The 17,471-nt window shown below is 51.4% G+C and overlaps 1 protein-coding gene across 1 annotated transcript; it reads left to right on the forward strand.

Moving 5' to 3' along the window:
• The first annotated feature begins 2,606 nt into the window (after positions 1–2,606).
• Positions 2,607–17,391, forward strand: LOC144952494 (tubulin beta-4B chain-like). The gene is made up of 6 exons (XM_078882939.1): positions 2,607–2,780; positions 9,126–9,234; positions 11,750–11,860; positions 12,561–12,805; positions 14,137–14,739; positions 15,503–17,391. Exons 1-6 carry the CDS (start codon positions 2,724–2,726, stop codon positions 15,713–15,715), a joined length of 1,338 nt encoding a protein of 445 aa, XP_078739065.1. The 5' UTR covers positions 2,607–2,723; the 3' UTR covers positions 15,716–17,391.
• The last annotated feature ends 80 nt before the right edge of the window (positions 17,392–17,471 follow it).

Genomic DNA, 17,471 nt, shown 5'->3' on the forward strand with positions numbered 1-17,471 from the left:
GAATTTTCTCCTGCAGGTCCTCCCCCCACATCGATCAACACGCGCTCAGAATATTTGGCTGCTGGTCGCAATTTCCACTCGATGAGACACTTTCGTTGAGCTCTCATTCCGTGACGGCCAGGTCGCTTCTGCTAAAGAGCGACATTGGCAGCTCAGTGCGCCTTACCTGGTCAACTAAAGCACATTCCTCCTGCGGAGGGAGCTGGTAGGAACGTCGGGTTGCTCGGTCAATGGCCTGCAGGGTCAACGGCGGCGTGGTGTATTCCGCAAATATGCCCGACTGTGAGGGCGGGCACAAGCCGGCGTGAGTAGGTGAAACGTTGAGATTTATAAGGGCACCACGGGGTGACCAGCCCCTCCCCACCCAGCCCCACCCCTCCCACCCCCCACCCAGCCCCACCCTCCCCACCCAGCCCCACCCTCCCCTCCCTCCCCACCCAGCCCCACCCTCCCCACCCAGCCCCTCCCCACCCTCCCTACTCTCCCCTCCTCTCCCAGCCCCACCCTAAAGGACGTCAGTTACTAGAGATGGTGAATCTCAATGGGTTATTACATGGTTCAATAAAGGACATCACTCACTAGAGATGGTGAATCTCAATGGGTTATTACATGGTTCAATAAAGGACGTAACTCACTAGAGATGGTGAATCTCAATGGGTTATTACATGGTTCAATAAAGGACGTCACTCACTAGAGATGGTGAATCTCAATGGGTTATTACATGGTTCAATAAAGGACATCACTCACTAGAGATGGTGAATCTCAATGGGTTATTACATGGTTCAATAAAGGACGTCACTCACTAGAGATGGTGAATCTCAATGGGTTATTACATGGTTCAATAAAGGACATCACTCACTAGAGATGGTGAATCTCAATGGGTTATTAAATGGTTCAATAAAGGACATCAGACACTAGAAATGGTGAATCTCAATGGGTTATTACATGGTTCAATAAAGAACGTAACTCACTAGAGATGGTGAATCTCAATGGGTTATTACATGGTTCAATAAAGGACGTCACTCACTAGAGATGGTGAATCTCAATGGGTTATTACATGGTTCAATAAAGGACATCACTCACTAGAGATGGTGAATCTCAATGGGTTATTACATGGTTCAATAAAGGACATCACTCACTAGAGATGGTGAATCTCAATGGGTTATTACATGGTTCAATAAAGGACGTAACTCACTACAGACGGTGACTCTCAATAGGCATTAACAAGGTTAAATTAAAGACGCCGGTCATAACAGGCAATCTAAAGAGGTACTTACATGGTTAAATAAAGGACGTACCTCACAACAGAATATGCATCTCAATGACCCCTCACGTGGTTAAATAAAGGACCTCAATAACAATAAACAATCGCAATAGGGCCTCACAAGGTTAAATAAGGACCGCCAGTCGCACGAGACATGGTTAAATAAAGGACGCAGACTCACAAGAGAACAACTAACCTCAATGGCCCTCACAAGGTTGAATAAAGACCGTCAGTCACACGAGACAATTCATCGCAATAGGCCCTTACAAGGTTAAATATCGGACTCACATCTCACATGGTTAAATAAAGGACACTCCCATCCCATGGTTAAATAAAGGACTCACATCTCGCATGGTTAAAAAAAGGACTCGCCTCTGGCATGGTTAAATAAAGGACTACCCCATCCCATGGTTAAATAAAGGACTCACAACTCGCATGGTTAAATAAAGGACTATCCCATCCCATGGGTAAATAAAGGACTCACATCTCACATGGTCAAATAAAGGACACGGCTGTCACATGGTTAAATAAAGGACTATCCCATCCCATGGTTAAATAAAGGACTCTCCTCTCGCATGGTTAAATAAAGGACACGGCTGTCACATGGTTAAATAAAGGACTATCCCATCCCATGGTTAAATAAAGGACTCTCCTCTCGCATGGTTAAATAAAGGATGTTTACTCACACGAAGACAATGAACCTCAATGGGCCCTCTACGACCATTGAAACCCCATGGGAACCGGTTCCGCCCCACCCAAGCGTGAGTTTGCATTGGAACCGGTTCCATGAATATTTATTTATTTACGTTACAATGGAACCGGTTCCGCTCTTCCCCCCTACCCCGACCCCCGCCCACTCAGCGCAAAGCGGACACCGGCTGGAATCGATTCCTTCTGCTTCTGCTAATCATTAAATCGATTCTATCATCGTACATTCCGCACGAATCCCAAACGGAATCGATTTTCTAATCGCAGATATCATTACGATTCGATTCTGGCGCTGCGTCACCGTATCGCCATTCGGGGCGCGTGAGCGAAGATCACGTGACGCGGCGGTATTGCCCCGGATGTAAAGCGGGCTATACCATTATCTCATTACTGCAATTGAGAAGGGGGGGGGGACTTGAATGTTTTTGGCATTTTTTTTGTAAACTTACTGACTTGTAAATGTTGTAAGAAATAACCTATATAATTTTTTAATATGTAAAAACATAGTAACGTTGTGGTATAGTGATTTTGTTGTTTAGTCAAGAATTGTGTATTTAAAAAAAAATTGCCGTCGAATTGAGATGGTATCGCCCGGGCGTGCCCTATTTAAGGGGAAGGCATCTTCACTTTCATTGTCCTCGCTGCGGTTGGGAGAGGTGATCTGGGTCGCCTGGTCTGCTGTGCAACAACAACATCAGTGAAGAGCAAATTCTTTTTTACGTATAAATTAAGTTAAACAAATTAAGAGAAAATGCGTGAAATCGTTCACTTGCAGGCGGGCCAGTGCGGCAACCAGATCGGCTCCAAGGTAAATGCACATTCGTTCGGGGGAAACGAATGGGGCTTAAATTGCGTTAAATATTACAATTGTAATGCTTTTTATTGCTCAATGTGGGTGCTAAATGTAGGGGATAATGGTTTGTTGAGGTATTTACCACATTGCAATCGGCGTTGCAGAGCGAGCGCGCTACTTTTTATGCGCGGATTAACAGCGCGGCGGATGATTTCTCTGTCGCATGTAAATTAACGTTGCTGTATTTGCTCCAAAAATCAACGGTAAAACGCAATAGTTTTATTTGCACGATAGAAAATATTATAACCGTGAATTGACGACGTTAATCCAAATGCGTTTAGATTTTTTAAAAACATTTTATTCAATTTCTTCTCTGAACCCCGTTGAAAAACCGCGCCAAAAGTCCGCCATGTTAATATCCGACGGCGGAGGGGCGCGTTAAATAAAATGTTTTACCTCATGCGATCGGATTGTTTTTACCACCCCCGTATAGAACAAATGCTTCGGTAACGAACGCACTATCGTCGTTAACAAAACGCGCGGTATATTCGACGTTTTAAATTAAATCTAACGGGGCGAAGTGGTCCCCTCAAATGGCGCTGGCGGGAAAATGGCTGCAGCTCCCCCCCCCCCCATTGTCTAGCGCCGGTTGCGACACCGCTGCCTCGAATCTTCCTTTAATATGTTTAATGAAGCGAATCTTGCTGAGATTTTACACCGCTAACGTTTGCTAGCAAGCGGCACTTCGTGAGGGATTTGTCCCTTGGTGTGTGAGGGGCGTGGTGGTGGTTCGTGCGCTGCTGACTGACGCGCACAGCCATTACAAAAGACCGCTAATTGTTTAACACTTTTTTTAAAAAATCTTTAATGAACCGTTATAGGTTTGGTTTTTGGTGACGATTCGACGAACTCGCATCCGTTTAATTCGATGTTTTTTTATTTTTACCCCTGGTTGGAATTCACAATTTTAAGGTTTAATGATACACGGTGGTGGGGGTTTTTGTGTCGGTATTGAAATAACAATGGGAGGAGTGGTGCCCCCCCCCCCCCATTGTGTCAAACAGCCACGTGTCTGACCCGCCGTGCCGTGGTTTCTATTGAGCATTAAAAGGCTGTGCTCGATCCACTGCTGGATGATCGTCTGCCACGCCAAAGCCCCTTGCGACGTAGCAATTCTAGTTCTCCACGGATGCCCTTTGGGACATTTCGCCACTCCACGGCTTGATTTTCTGTGGCTGATAATTTTGTTAGCTTTAGTTTATATACAAGATGCTAAACGGCAGCGCATCAGCCTCTCCTATCAATACAATCGTCTAAAAAATTATATTTGGGGCGTTACATCTGGTGGTGTTGGATCTGTGTCGCAGTGTGGTTAGCGCACTGCGACATGAACCCGGCGACCTGAGCTCGCGACTACGGTAACATTAGCGATGACTACGGTAACATTAGCAGCGAGTAACATTAGCGGTGACTACGGTAACATTAGCGGTGACTACGGTAACATTAGCAGCGAGTAACATTAGCGGCGAGTGATATTCTGGGGTGCAACCCCCACGGACATCCGTGGTGAAGTGTAATCGTCGTCGGCCGGATCTCGTGAGCTGTACCACTCGGGCGAGGCCATCGTCAATACCCGGCAGTCTATTGACACTTTGCCGTAAATTATTATCAATTACATAAGTTTTATTTTTATCAACGGGCATAATTGTTAACGTGTTACGATATTTATTCAATTTTCGATCGCCGTATTTACTCGTAAGCTTCTACGTGCTTGCACAGTTAGCTGCTTAGGCGCTGCGCATCGTAGCATGCCGCATTTATAACGGGGGCAAAGTCTCGCTTGCGTCCACACGGACGCCGTTTTATTACCGCAAAGTGGTACTTAGTTTATGACGCAGTCTGTGTAATGGGCCGTGGGGCAGGGAAGGTTGTTTTGTGATTGGGAGGGGCGGCAGGGGCCCGAACAGCTGCTCGAGCATGACCGCATCCACGGTGACATCATCGTCGCTTTCATTTGACAATGCACGGGGCCTCTTGTCACCGTCACGCCCCACCACCACCAGCAGCAGCAGCCATCGCTTCTGTATGCAGACGTGCGACACGGTTAGAGCGCAGCCCTGCAAGCGTAAGGGTCACCCCGCTGCTGGCGGAAGGTGCCTCCCATAGGGTGGTGGACTACTACCTCACCTCTCGCTGGGCTATAGGCGTCTTCTGGAGGGAGGGGGGGTAGAGGTTGTCCACCCTGTAGCCCACTACGCGCAGTGCGGAGCCGTGAATTGTGGTAGAGGTTGACCACCCTGTAGTCCACCACGCGCAGTGCTGAGCCGTGAATTGTGGTAGAGGTTGACCACCCTGTAGTCCACCACGCGCAGTGCGGAGCCGTGAATTGTGGTAGAGGTTGTCCACCCTGTAGTCCACCACGCGCAGTGCTGAGCCGTGAATTGTGGTAGAGGTTGTCCACCCTGTAGTCCACCACGCGCAGTGCTGAGCCGTGAATTGTGCGCTTGCTTCCAGCGATCGGCGTGGTTGAACCTGTGACGGTGTGGAGGCCCTCGCTCAGCAGGGCCTGTGTATGGTGCTCCGATGCCTTGACAGCTTCCAGTCGATGGACCATGGGTGATATTATTTTCATGATGGTGTTGCGGAGCCGACCAATCGGCAAGCAGCAACCTCTTGGGGGGGGGGGGGGGGAGCTATAATAGATTGAGTTATTAATACGGAACGTGTCTTGAATTGTGCAAGGATATTATAAGAACTTGGGGGGGGGGGGGGGGAAGAGGCAAAACGACGGTGCATTCCAAAGTGAAGCTGAGTGAGAAATTGAATCAGAATGGGTGGTGTGGTGACCTGCAGCGGTTGCATTTGTGAATGTTCAACACGCCTGATGGAACACTGACAGTCGAGTACGGTGGTTCCTCTTAACCCCCCTGGGGTGCGAGATGCCCTCCCCGGCGGTGCGAGAAATGGACAGAATTTTTTTTAGACGGTAAATCCTCCAAATAAATTGAGCAGGGGCACGTTAAGTACAACTTTGTTTCATCAGACACCATGTTTTTATTTTTAAAAAATTGTAACAATCGAACCAAAAGGGTACAAGGCTGCAGCAGGGCTTGTAGTAGGCGGTGTGGCCGATTGTCACCCCCCCCCCCCCCATCGGCGTTAATGATGGCGTCTGCTCCAGTCCCCGGCTGCTGTTGGCGGCGTCGTCTCTGCGTGCCGACTCGCGGTAGAGTGGCAGCCCGTGCGTGACCGGACACGGCGCTCAGCGTTTACCCAACGCGGAGAACACGACCACACAATCACGCTCTCTCTCGGCTCGCTCGTGTCGTGCTGTCTCCACGCCCGCGGCGTTGCACCGCTTGAATTATTCACGCCCTAATTCAAGCCCGTCTCTCTTCTCGTTTGGTGTCCAGGGGCATCTCTGTTTTGGGCGGAGTGGCGCCAATGGGTTTTTGGTTGGTGGTTACTGAAGCCCTCCTCCTTGGTTTGTTGGTGCAGTGAGAGGGTTGGATTTTTTTAGAAAGAGGTGTGGCGATGCATTCACGAAATCGATTGCTTTATTCCAGAAGGGCCATTCCACTGACATGGGAATTGTGAACCCCGTGACCTCTGCAAGTCCCACGGTGACATTCATAATGAATCGATTTTTATTTCGAATAATATTGGACAATATTTTAATCCTCTGTTAGTAGCCCTTAGTTGGTGGTGGAAATTCCCCATTTTCCATAGATTGGAACATTACACGGGTTAATTACATCCACATTAGGAAGAAAGGCGAGTTTGCTTGGGGCAGGGACATGATACTGCTGGTAATGGATGAGGGACAGAATCTTCTGGATTGCAGCCAATAAATGGGACTGCGTCTGAGTGGGACCTTTAGATCCGTACTTATGCAGATGGCTCGATGGATTGTTGCTTTGCAGGATTGTGGGAGGTTGCAGCACCACCTGGTCTGAAAGCCTTAATCCAGCAGTGGATTGGCCGTGGCTCATTTGTCTGTGTAATGGCGGAACAACAACTCTGAATTTTACATTGAGGGTTGTGGTGACCCAGCCAGAATTTTCGGCAGGAGTGGTGTAGTTTTAACACTGCCTGCCTGCACCATTGCTTATGCGAATTGGGCATGGGGTCATGTTCTTGGTGACCACAGTTGCACGCTGACGGGCGCTTTCTTAGTCTTCCCATTTGTGTCTGCATCTGGCAAGGCTGAAGCTCATGGCACCATCTTCTTGGTTCTTTCGGGAAAGTCACGTAGAAGGGAAGTAATAAAATAATAAAACATAATAAAATCATTCTCACGACGTTTCAACCACAACGCAAGCAGCCGTCCTTGGGTGAAAACCAGGTCTGTTGGGGCGACAGCGCCTGAATTATTTTATTATTTTTATTATTTTATTACTTCCCTTCTCTACGTGACTTTACCGAAAGAACCAAGAAGATGAATCCCTGCAGTCACGAAAGCTTTAAATCGAAACTCATGGCACCAGTCGTGTGTACAGTAGAGCGAGTTGGCGAGAGCGATGGATTCCTCCTCGTCTTTTTATAAATCCACGGGGGAGTCGTCGCGGCCCGTCTAACACTTGCGGTGGCACACGTTAGAGGGATGGTTTAATCTTTGCGGACTTTCCACCCCCCCTCCTCCTTCCGTCCTTTCCCTACGGGGCCCGGGCGCCAGCAGCCTTTGTGCAATGGGAGCAGCGTTGGAGCGGCAGCCGTCTTCTGCATTCTACCCCCCCCCTCCCAATCTTGAGTGGCACCACTGCTGTTGGTTGCTAATTCACCCCCTAACAACCATGACCTGCCCACCAGTCCCCAATATGGTTGTTGGTGGGTACTGCACCCCCCCAATTGCTTTGCATGGCCGGTAACAGATGGGGGCGGGGGGGGGGGAAGGTAAAACGCAACTGGTTACCCAGTTTTGCCACGTAGAAATGTTCGGCCACGAATAATAATCCTTCGGTCTTTAACCGAGACGGGTTAGGCGGTGGGGGGGCTGACGGTGGCCTTGTGGTGGTTAGCACACCGGACTTTCTGTGGTCTTATCTGTCACCGGTTCCGCTTGGTTCCGCGTGTTTTGTCGGTTAAAGCAATGGGGTAAGTTTTTGTTTTATTTCCCCCACACTTCAACTCCCCCACGTTCACCCAGCAGCAGGATACTAATGTGTTGTGTTGGGGTGGAGTGCGAGTTAGCTCACCGTCTGACATGTCTCCAGTCGGGTGTGGGAGTACACTGAGTAACCTCTAGTGCTCCTTGCAGTGATGTGTGGAGGCAATTGCAGGGCTGTACCTTTAACTGAAGTGGGGCACATGCACCACATGGTGACTTAGGCTTGTCTGTTTGCCTGTGCCCACACGTGCACTTATTCCTGAAATTACACGAATCGATAATCGATTGCTGACTTGTGGAATCTCTAATCGATTTGTGCCCTTGAGTTGAATGGACTTAAGACGTGGTATAAAGGGTGCAACTGCTTAAATACAACTCTACCTAACCCTGTGTAGGTTGACAATAATTTAGGTCATTGCGGAAAGTGTTAGCAGCTTTGTCAAAGTGTGTTCTCTATCTGTGCTTAAGCACATAATTGGTGGTGATTTGTTACTCATCCTATTTTGGCCACATCCTCTGCGGAAATGCATACCTGCCTTGATCAGCAGAGTCGGGTTTGCTTGAATCTCTGCTGGTCCGCTGCCAGATGCTGGAGGCGTGTGTGGTTTTCGGTGTTGTGTAAGACGGCCTCATGAAGAGGGTGCTGTGTTGGCAGCCTCTACTGTAAGATGAGGTGTGATTTTGGGTGGTTTTTAGTGGTGAGGGGGGGGAAGAAATGGCGTTGTCTTGAGGCTCGGTCATGTGCTGGCTTGCGCCCGTCGCCAGCACATGCTGTTGCTCTCGCAGATTAAAACCGGCTCGTCTTATTCACTGAGCTGCCCGCTCACCTGGCTTGCTTACACGGCAAAGGCACAAACACCCGTTCTCCTCGGCGCGTGGCGGTGGAGTTGGGGCCCTTAACTCTGGACTGTGAGGAGTTGCGCAATCGTTGGTTAATGAGAACATTTTAAAGTTGTGGTTGTGAATTTCTGGCATGCCAATGTCAGAGCGTTCCACCCCCTGTGCCCCTCCCCCAAATATTTGTTGGCTGCGGCATGAATGCCGATTTTCCCTGCCCCGCTGCTGCTGTTCCACCCACCGTGTTACGCACTGTTAGCTTTGCTGGCAATACTCGGTGGCCAAACTCGACAAGTTTAACCGAGGGTGGTTGTGACTTGCTATGACGTGTTGGGTCAGGTTTTTAAATTTGCTTGTCATCTTGTCCTCCCTCACCCTCCATACCCCTCTCTCCACCACCCCCCTTCTGACTGCAGTTCTGGGAGGTGATCAGTGATGAGCACGGAATCGACCCCACGGGCACCTACAGGGGCGACAGCGACCTGCAACTGGAGAGAATCAACGTCTACTACAATGAGGCGCAGGGTGAGGGGGGCTCAGTGGCCGTGTCTCGCACGTACACACTGGGGGGGGGGGGGGGCGCATGGCTATGAGCCATACTTCTGGGGCCTTGTCAAAGACGGCCATACCTCCACCCAGTCCTGATTTCAAGCCCCAGGTCTGAGTGTCGGGCAGGGGGTGTTCAAAATGCCAGTCTCAGTTGCTGAGCTACTACCACAGGAGGATCCTAGCTGCAATCTCAGAATCTTCATCTCTGCTTGAGGGCTCTTGATGGCTGTGATGGAGACAAGGCAACACTGCTGAGATCCTGGGTCTGCTTGTCTATTATTGGAGGGGTGTGGGAGGTCATAATGGCTGTGTTGCAGGTGCCGAGCCAGCGATATTGACATCCTGAGTTGACGTGTTCTCCGGATGTCTCACGTGATCATCATGGGCCTGTCGGGCATGGACTTATTTTAGCCGGGGGTCCAGGGTTTGTGAGCCTTTGATGCTGGAGTCTACGGGTTCATAATAGCCACGTCAAACACCGGCGCCACGTCCCATAAAGACCTCCGCTTGGTCTCGTAATGGCCACGTCAGTACCAACCACACGGCCTCTGTTTCGATGATACACTTGCCCTACCACAAACTGCAATGGAGGTGTTAAAACGAACACTGAACCCAATGTAAATTTGCAGTGGATTCCTTGCCTCTTACAAAACCTCCCTTGCTTGACCCATGTCGCCTGCTGAGCAGTGTGACTGGCACGCTAATAAAGCAAGCCCTTCAAATCTTGGGGGTGTCGGTGAACAGCAGTGTCTTTGTGGTGTGGGGAGCTTGTGTCGGTTTGCGTGCGAGGTATGTGAATGTGAGCGTGTGTGGTTGTGGTGTCGCCTTGGCCTTAAATAAGTGCCTTGTGCGCAGTGGGTGTAACATCAGCGCTGGGAGACAAAGGCGGCCGAGGGTGCTGCTAGACACCCATCTTGTGTGCCGTGTGCCTTCATATATATAGGTGCTTGCTCTAACAGCACTAGGCCCCAAGAGTCTTCAAGGCTATATGGGGGGGGGGGGTCTTTGCGCTTGCGAGCGTGTAGAATGTGTGGCTGCTGTTTGCACGAGCCGAGCTGATGCTGGACAATGTGGTTGGGGAGTAGCTTGACTGAGGCCAGGTTGTGTGAGTGTAGAAACCAAAAAAAGCGGCCCACCGACCCCCAAACGTTTTGTAAAGAACCTCGAATGAGTGAGCACGTGATTGGTGACTCACTGCGAGAGAGAGAGAAGGGCCCCTTTCTCTCGCGGGTTAAATACGATGAGTGTGCTTAGAGGCGGCACTGATGAGCTCATGCGTAATGAGTCGTGGGGGGGGGTGTTTGTAATGGCCATGTCCTGGAAACGCTGCAGTTGTGAGCTCCGTTCTGGTGGTTGCTGTATAATCGCTGGATAATTAAAGATGCTCTTGAGATGGAAGTCTCTTGGGGCAATTAAAATAAAGTCTTCCTAATCTGGGGAATATTTTACCGGCGGGGAGGAATGTTCCAGATGATGAATGCGCTGCAATAAATGGGTAGATGTCGACTGGAAGATTATTCTGAACGATGAACTTTAGAAAGACGTTTCTCCCAGATTATGAGATTTCCCTCCCAACGATGGTTTTAAAAATACAGGGTGGTGAGGAGGGTGGCGGTGTTTATTCTAATCGAGAGAATATTGAATACACCGCTTGCGGCATTCACAGTTGACACCGACACGGCCATTATGAACCCATCGATCTGCACATTCTCGAACGCCGTTAGCCAAGCATCCCACTGTTAGGCGAACAGCTGCTGTACTATAGGGCTGTGGTTCCTAACCGTTACTGCAGCCTTCCACCCCCTTGGGTTCTCAATTGTAAAACCATTTATAGTGGTAATAAATGCATCGGTTTGAAACAAAGTAGTTGTACTTGCGTTGCACGTGCTTACTTTTTGTTTTCGCTTATTTACCTTCTAACACAATCTGGCTTGTTTTGCACCTCCCAGAAAGGACCTCTTGTTTACCTGGAGGTGCATGATACATCCCAGGTAAAGAACCACTGCTATAGGGCCACAGAGCTTGGGCAATTGGCTTCCTTCCCCCGTTCGTCTGGTTTCCCACGCCTCTCGGTCTCTCGGGAGTGACCGGACATGATGCGTTACATCACATTCTACTTTATTATCACTAAGCAGATGATTGCGGCTATGCATGCCTGTAATCCAGCACAGAAGGCAGTGAGGGTTGGTGGGTCCACTGCATGAATGTTGTGGAACTCCCTCGTCAAGGAGGAGCCCATCGTCCCCCGGCTTGTCAGGAGCAAGGTGTGGTACGGCACAAGTGTTGGACTTAATCCGTCGGGGAAGACGGCGTCTGACGCTGTCTTTCCGACAGACCTGTTCTTCACCTGAGGATGGCTGCTTGCGTTGTGGCCAAAACGTCGTGAGAATTACTTTATTATGTTTTATTTTTATTATTTTATTATTTCCCTTCTATGCTGTTCCTGACCACGATTTCATTTCTCGCTCTCTCTCCGCACTCCCCGACTCAGGTGGGAAGTACGTTCCCAGGGCCATCCTCGTGGATCTCGAGCCTGGCACGATGGACTCGGTGAGGTCCGGACCATTCGGGCAAATGTTCCGCCCAGACAACTTTGTCTTCGGTGAGTGGGCGTCTCTCCTTGCTCACGTGATCGCTCTCCTTGCTACCCATTGTCCGGCTGCTTTACACCATTTCATTTCCGCATCTCCAATGTTAAAAACTGTCTCGTGTCTTGTACGGGTCTCCTTTCACCCATTGTCCATCCCCCTCCGCCCACCCTTGTTTGTTTGACCCGTGTGTGGGTCTACCTGTTGTCCACCTCGCCTGTATCGTTCTCACATTGTCTTGCACATTTTGTTTTTCACCTCCCTTGGTTTGATGTCTTTCTGTCCATTTCCCCCCACCACCCACCTGCTTTGTCAAAGTGTTTAAAGTAAAACTTTATATTTAACCAGGCAAGGCCCACTAAGCTACGTAGCTCTCGTTTTAGAAGAGACCTGGCCCCCACAACTGATTACTCGGCGAAGTAGCCTGTCACGTGCAAATTAATAGCGGTCAAATACTCTGTAAATACGTGACATCGATTCTAAATGTGGGGGGGGGGGGGGGTGATGGAGCAGAACTCCACGTGACCACAGTGAGAGACACGCAAACTTCAAACTCACAGCAGGCATCGTCAGGGTCGTGATCAAACCCACGACCTCCTGCGCACCAGGCGAGTTGGTCAACATCTGGCTAATGCGGCACCGCCCACCCTCTCTGCGCGTCCTCTTACCGTCCGCTTCCTGCGCTCCTGTCTGCCCACCCCAACCGCACTGCAGGCCAGAGCGGTGCGGGTAACAACTGGGCCAAGGGCCACTACACGGAGGGCGCCGAGCTGGTGGACTCGGTGCTGGACGTGGTGCGCAAGGAGGCGGAGAGCTGCGACTGCCTGCAGGGCTTCCAGCTGACGCACTCGCTGGGCGGCGGCACCGGCTCGGGCATGGGCACCCTGCTCATCAGCAAGATCCGCGAGGAGTACCCCGACCGCATCATGAACACCTTCAGCGTGGTGCCCTCTCCCAAGGTGAGATGCCACTAGTGCTTGAGTTACTATAACCCCGACCCCATCATGAACACCTTCAGCGTGGTGCCCTCCCCCAAGGTGAGATACCACTAGTGCTTTAGCTACTGTTACTATAACCCTGACCACATGAACACCTTCAGTGTGGTGCCCTCCCCCAAGGTGAGATGCCACTAGTGCTTTAGTTACTATAACCCCGACCACAACATGAACACCTTCAGCGTGGTGCCCTCTCCCAAGGTGAGATGCCACTAGTGCTTGAGTTACTATAACCCCGACCCCATCATGAACACCTTCAGTGTGGTGCCCTCTCCCAAGGTGAGATACCACTAGTGCTTTAGCTACTGTTACTATAACCCCGACCACATCATGAACACCTTCAGTGTGGTGCCCTCCCCCAAGGTAAGACTATAGTACAAGTATCAGTATCGTCCTATAGTACTGATACTATAACCCCAACCGCATCATGAGCACCTTCAGCGTGGTGCCCTCTCCCAAGGTGAGATACCACTAGTGCTTTAGTTACTGGTACTATAACCCTGACCACATCATGGACACCTTTGGTGTTGTACCCTCCCCCAAGGTGAGAGGCACTAGATAGAAGGTCTGTGGTTGTGAAAGGTGATGGTACTGAGGTCCCACATTGTGTGGTGGTGGTTGTGGTGGTGATGCTGCTGCATGTGGCCTGTAATCCAGCGCTGGAAGCGAGGGGGCTCACACTAACGTTGCGATGAAACTCTCTTGCCGTAGATATCAAGGTGCGACTCTGTACCCTGTACCCTGCTTCGTCTGTTTCCAGCTGTATGGGGATGTTGCCCACCTGCTGTGCTCTGGATGTTCTCCCACGTGCACAACAAACACTCAATTGGCTGAACACCCTCTAGACTAAAAACCCAGTAGCAGAACCCTCTGGAAAGACTTGCCGTGGCTTCCTGGATAAGTAAATAATCAGATTTATATTAATTACCATGAACATTTTCAGTGGCATTGCGTGCCCACAAGGCAAGTGGTACTGGGGGCGGGTGCTTGTACATTCTTGGAGGACGAGGAAACTCGAGTTCTTGGCCTGATGCTCGACTTCACGCTCGCCTAACCCTACTAACCCTAATTCATAACGTCACGCGTTTAAGAATATTTCACTGCCGTTAAGTTCCACGTGTTAAGCCACAACTTTGTTGTGCGATCATTTGTGGCCAGATCGCTTCTGAAAAAGCGCTACATAGCACGGTGGTGGGCCCTTGCCTGGCAAAATGTTTCTCAATTGTTTAATCCTGACCCATGACCTGCTGTCCCACCGCGCTTGTCCACTCACTCGCTCGTTCTTGTCCGCACAGGTATCCGACACGGTGGTGGAGCCGTACAACGCGACGCTGTCGGTCCACCAGCTGGTGGAGAACACGGACGAGACGTACTGCATCGACAACGAGGCTCTCTACGACATCTGCTTCCGCACCCTCAAGCTCACGACGCCCACCTACGGCGACCTCAACCACCTGGTGTCGGCCACCATGAGCGGCGTCACCACCTGCCTGCGCTTCCCGGGCCAGCTCAACGCCGACCTGCGCAAGCTCGCCGTCAACATGGTGCCCTTCCCGCGCCTCCACTTCTTCATGCCGGGCTTCGCGCCGCTCACCAGCCGCGGCTCGCAGCAGTACCGCGCGCTCACCGTGCCCGAGCTCACCCAGCAGATGTTCGACGCCAAGAACATGATGGCGGCGTGCGACCCGCGGCACGGCCGCTACCTCACGGTGGCCGCCATCTTCCGCGGCCGCATGTCCATGAAGGAGGTTGACGAGCAGATGCTGAACATTCAGAACAAGAACAGCAGCTACTTCGTCGAGTGGATCCCCAACAACGTGAAGACGGCCGTGTGCGACATCCCGCCCCGCGGCCTCAAGATGTCGGCCACCTTCATCGGCAACAGCACGGCCATCCAGGTGCGTGCGGTGGAGTTTGGTGGGGAGCGCTACGAGTTCGATTCTCGCCCATGGCCAACATCGGTGACTTATCTGAATTGTTCCTGGGCCTCCCCGAGGTCGCGCCGGCCTCAAATGGGTACCTGGTGCGGTGTGTAAACATCGCTACTACCCGGTGTGTAAACATCGCCGCTAGGGAGACAAAGGCGGCCGGGCGTGGGTTGCCACCTACCCCCTCGTGTGCCGTGCCGGCCCTCGTAGCTGCTCGCTAACGGCACTTGCTCCAACAGTCTGTTAAGGCCAAGCGGTGGGAATCTTTGTTTTTGGAGTTTGGAAGGTGGTTTTGTGGCATGGAGGGTCTAAGGAGCGGAGTGGGTTTACGGGGATTGAGTCTTGGTTTGTGAGACTTGGCCTGCAGGAGACTATGCTTTGTATGCATGTTGACCTTTTGCACAACGTACGTAGCCAACCTTACTAATTGGAGGTGCGAGGGAAGGAACCCATTGAGTGTCTGTTGCCTTTTAGAGTAGGTCTCAGGACCCGTGGAGAACCTGGGTCTTTGCCAGCGGTCTGTTGAGAAGCGCTGCCTTTCAGGATTGTCTTGTCCTACCTCTGATTAGCAACTTGGGTTTTGGAATAATTAGATTTAATCGGACTACAAAGACTGCTGCTGCGGGAGAGACCCCCGGGTGTGATGCCTTCCACCACCCTCTTAACGGCAAGTGTCTCACCGCCCCCCCCCACCCCCCCCCCCCCCACCCCGTGTCTCTCCCCGCGTGTGCAGGAGCTGTTCAAGCGAATCTCCGAGCAGTTCACGGCCATGTTCCGCCGCAAGGCTTTCCTCCACTGGTACACGGGCGAGGGCATGGACGAGATGGAGTTCACCGAGGCGGAGAGCAACATGAACGACCTGGTCTCCGAGTACCAGCAGTACCAGGACGCCACGGCTGAGGAGGAGGGAGAGTTTGAGGAGGAGGGTGAGGAGGAAGCCGCCTAGATGGTGGTGGTGCCCGGGGGGAAGGGGGGCAGCGATGATAACGATGGGGGGGGGGGGGGGTAAGAAACGACAAGTAAAACCAAACGTCACGGTAACACGAGAGGGGGAGAGGTGAGGAGAGAGATGATGGGGAAATAAACTTACTGTGAACCACGGTGGGGAGGAGCGGGGGGGGGGGGAGATGAGGGAGAATAGGAACCGGTGACCATGGGGGAGACATCACGGCTCTAGTAGCTACATCGTGCGCACAGATTTGTTGTTCATCATTGATACATTATGGGGAGCAGCCTCTTCCGTGGACATATCCTAATGAAGTGGACTTCTTGACCTATAACCTCTTAAGTTTTTCGCGAGCAACGCGGGTTCCGGCCCCGCGCACGTGCGCCGTGAGTTTTGTAGCTATGATAAAGACCACCGTTTTCCTGGCGGGAGTCTTCCCGTTATGAATTTGAGAAATCTGCGGTCCCAGAGGGAGAGGTGTGGGTTGGGGGCATGGGTGGTGGTAGTGGCGGTGAGTTGCAGTTAAACGCTTGAGCGTGAGTAGATGGGGGGGGGGGGGGGGGGGTGCTTGCACAGGTGTGCAGTCTGGCTGGCTACCACATCCGCCCATGGGTTATCGTCTGTTTTGGAAGGTAAAAGTTATTGTCACCTGCCTGTGTGAGCGTGGGGAAGCCCCCCCCACCACACAGCCACCTGCATGCGTCGTCTTGCACCTGTGCATCGTTTGGCTGCCTGTGCCTGCACAAGTCGATTTAAGTATTAAAACCACCTGCCCCACCCACGTCCCCCCCCCCCCCCAACTGTTGTCAATGGGAATGGCAATTAGGAGTTTTGGGTGAGTACCCACAAGTCTTTGGGCAGTCTCCAGCAGGGCGCACACACAAGAGTAGGGTGTGTTTCAGGCAGGAGTGCGCATGCCTGCTGCTGCAATCACGTTCACAGATTTGTGCTCTTTGCGAAAGTTGTACATTTTATTTTAGCGCTCCCCCCCCCCCCCATCACTTTGTGTGCCCCCCCCCTCCCACGTTGACTTGTTTGGGTGGAGGGCGGCTCTTGCTAAAGTCGTGCGCTGGGGGCTGATGAGCGTGCTCCTTCACCCCCCCACCCCCCCCTCTAGCCACTTTACCCCGTCAACTTCATGTGATCGCTCTCCTGTGACGACGCCGATGTCTTAAATGATTTGTTTTCTTGTCCTCGCAAAACTTGGTCCGGACAAACATCCACTTTGTACAAAGTCCTTAATTGTTTCATGCTCCTGAAGGAATCCGGCTTTTCGGGGATTCTGCTCCCGAGACCGGGTTTCGGAATCTTGTTTACCGGTTTTAAGTTGATGGCGCATTGCCTCTCGCAATAGCCTCTTCATAGCATCTTGCAAATGAATATCGTCCTGTTAAAAGATGTTGGCTGCTGTAAGAAAAGTCGTTTTGTGTCTTGGAACTTTGCCCCTCCCCCCTCCTGTCTGCTGGAGCCATTTCCCTGGGACGGTGCCCAATTCTCACCCACATCCCCCCCCCACCACCAACACCACCTCTCCACACGTGTGTGGTTTTTGCTAACACAGTTGCTGTAAGGGAAGGTGGACACTCGCACAAAGTGAAACAAGTGAAACGCCGCTTTTTGACCCAAGTACAATTATGCGTCTTGGGAAAAGTGGCGTCAATAAAAAGGCATTGAAAGATGACTTTGCTTGGTCTGAGTGCTTCCTTGTCTCTGCGATTGATTGCAACCTGTAACCATGTCCTGCAGCGTTCGCTCC

The sequence above is a fragment of the Lampetra fluviatilis genome, chromosome 68 (genome assembly GCF_964198595.1).
Source record: "Lampetra fluviatilis chromosome 68, kcLamFluv1.1, whole genome shotgun sequence".
Lineage (NCBI taxonomy): Eukaryota > Metazoa > Chordata > Hyperoartia > Petromyzontiformes > Petromyzontidae > Lampetra > Lampetra fluviatilis.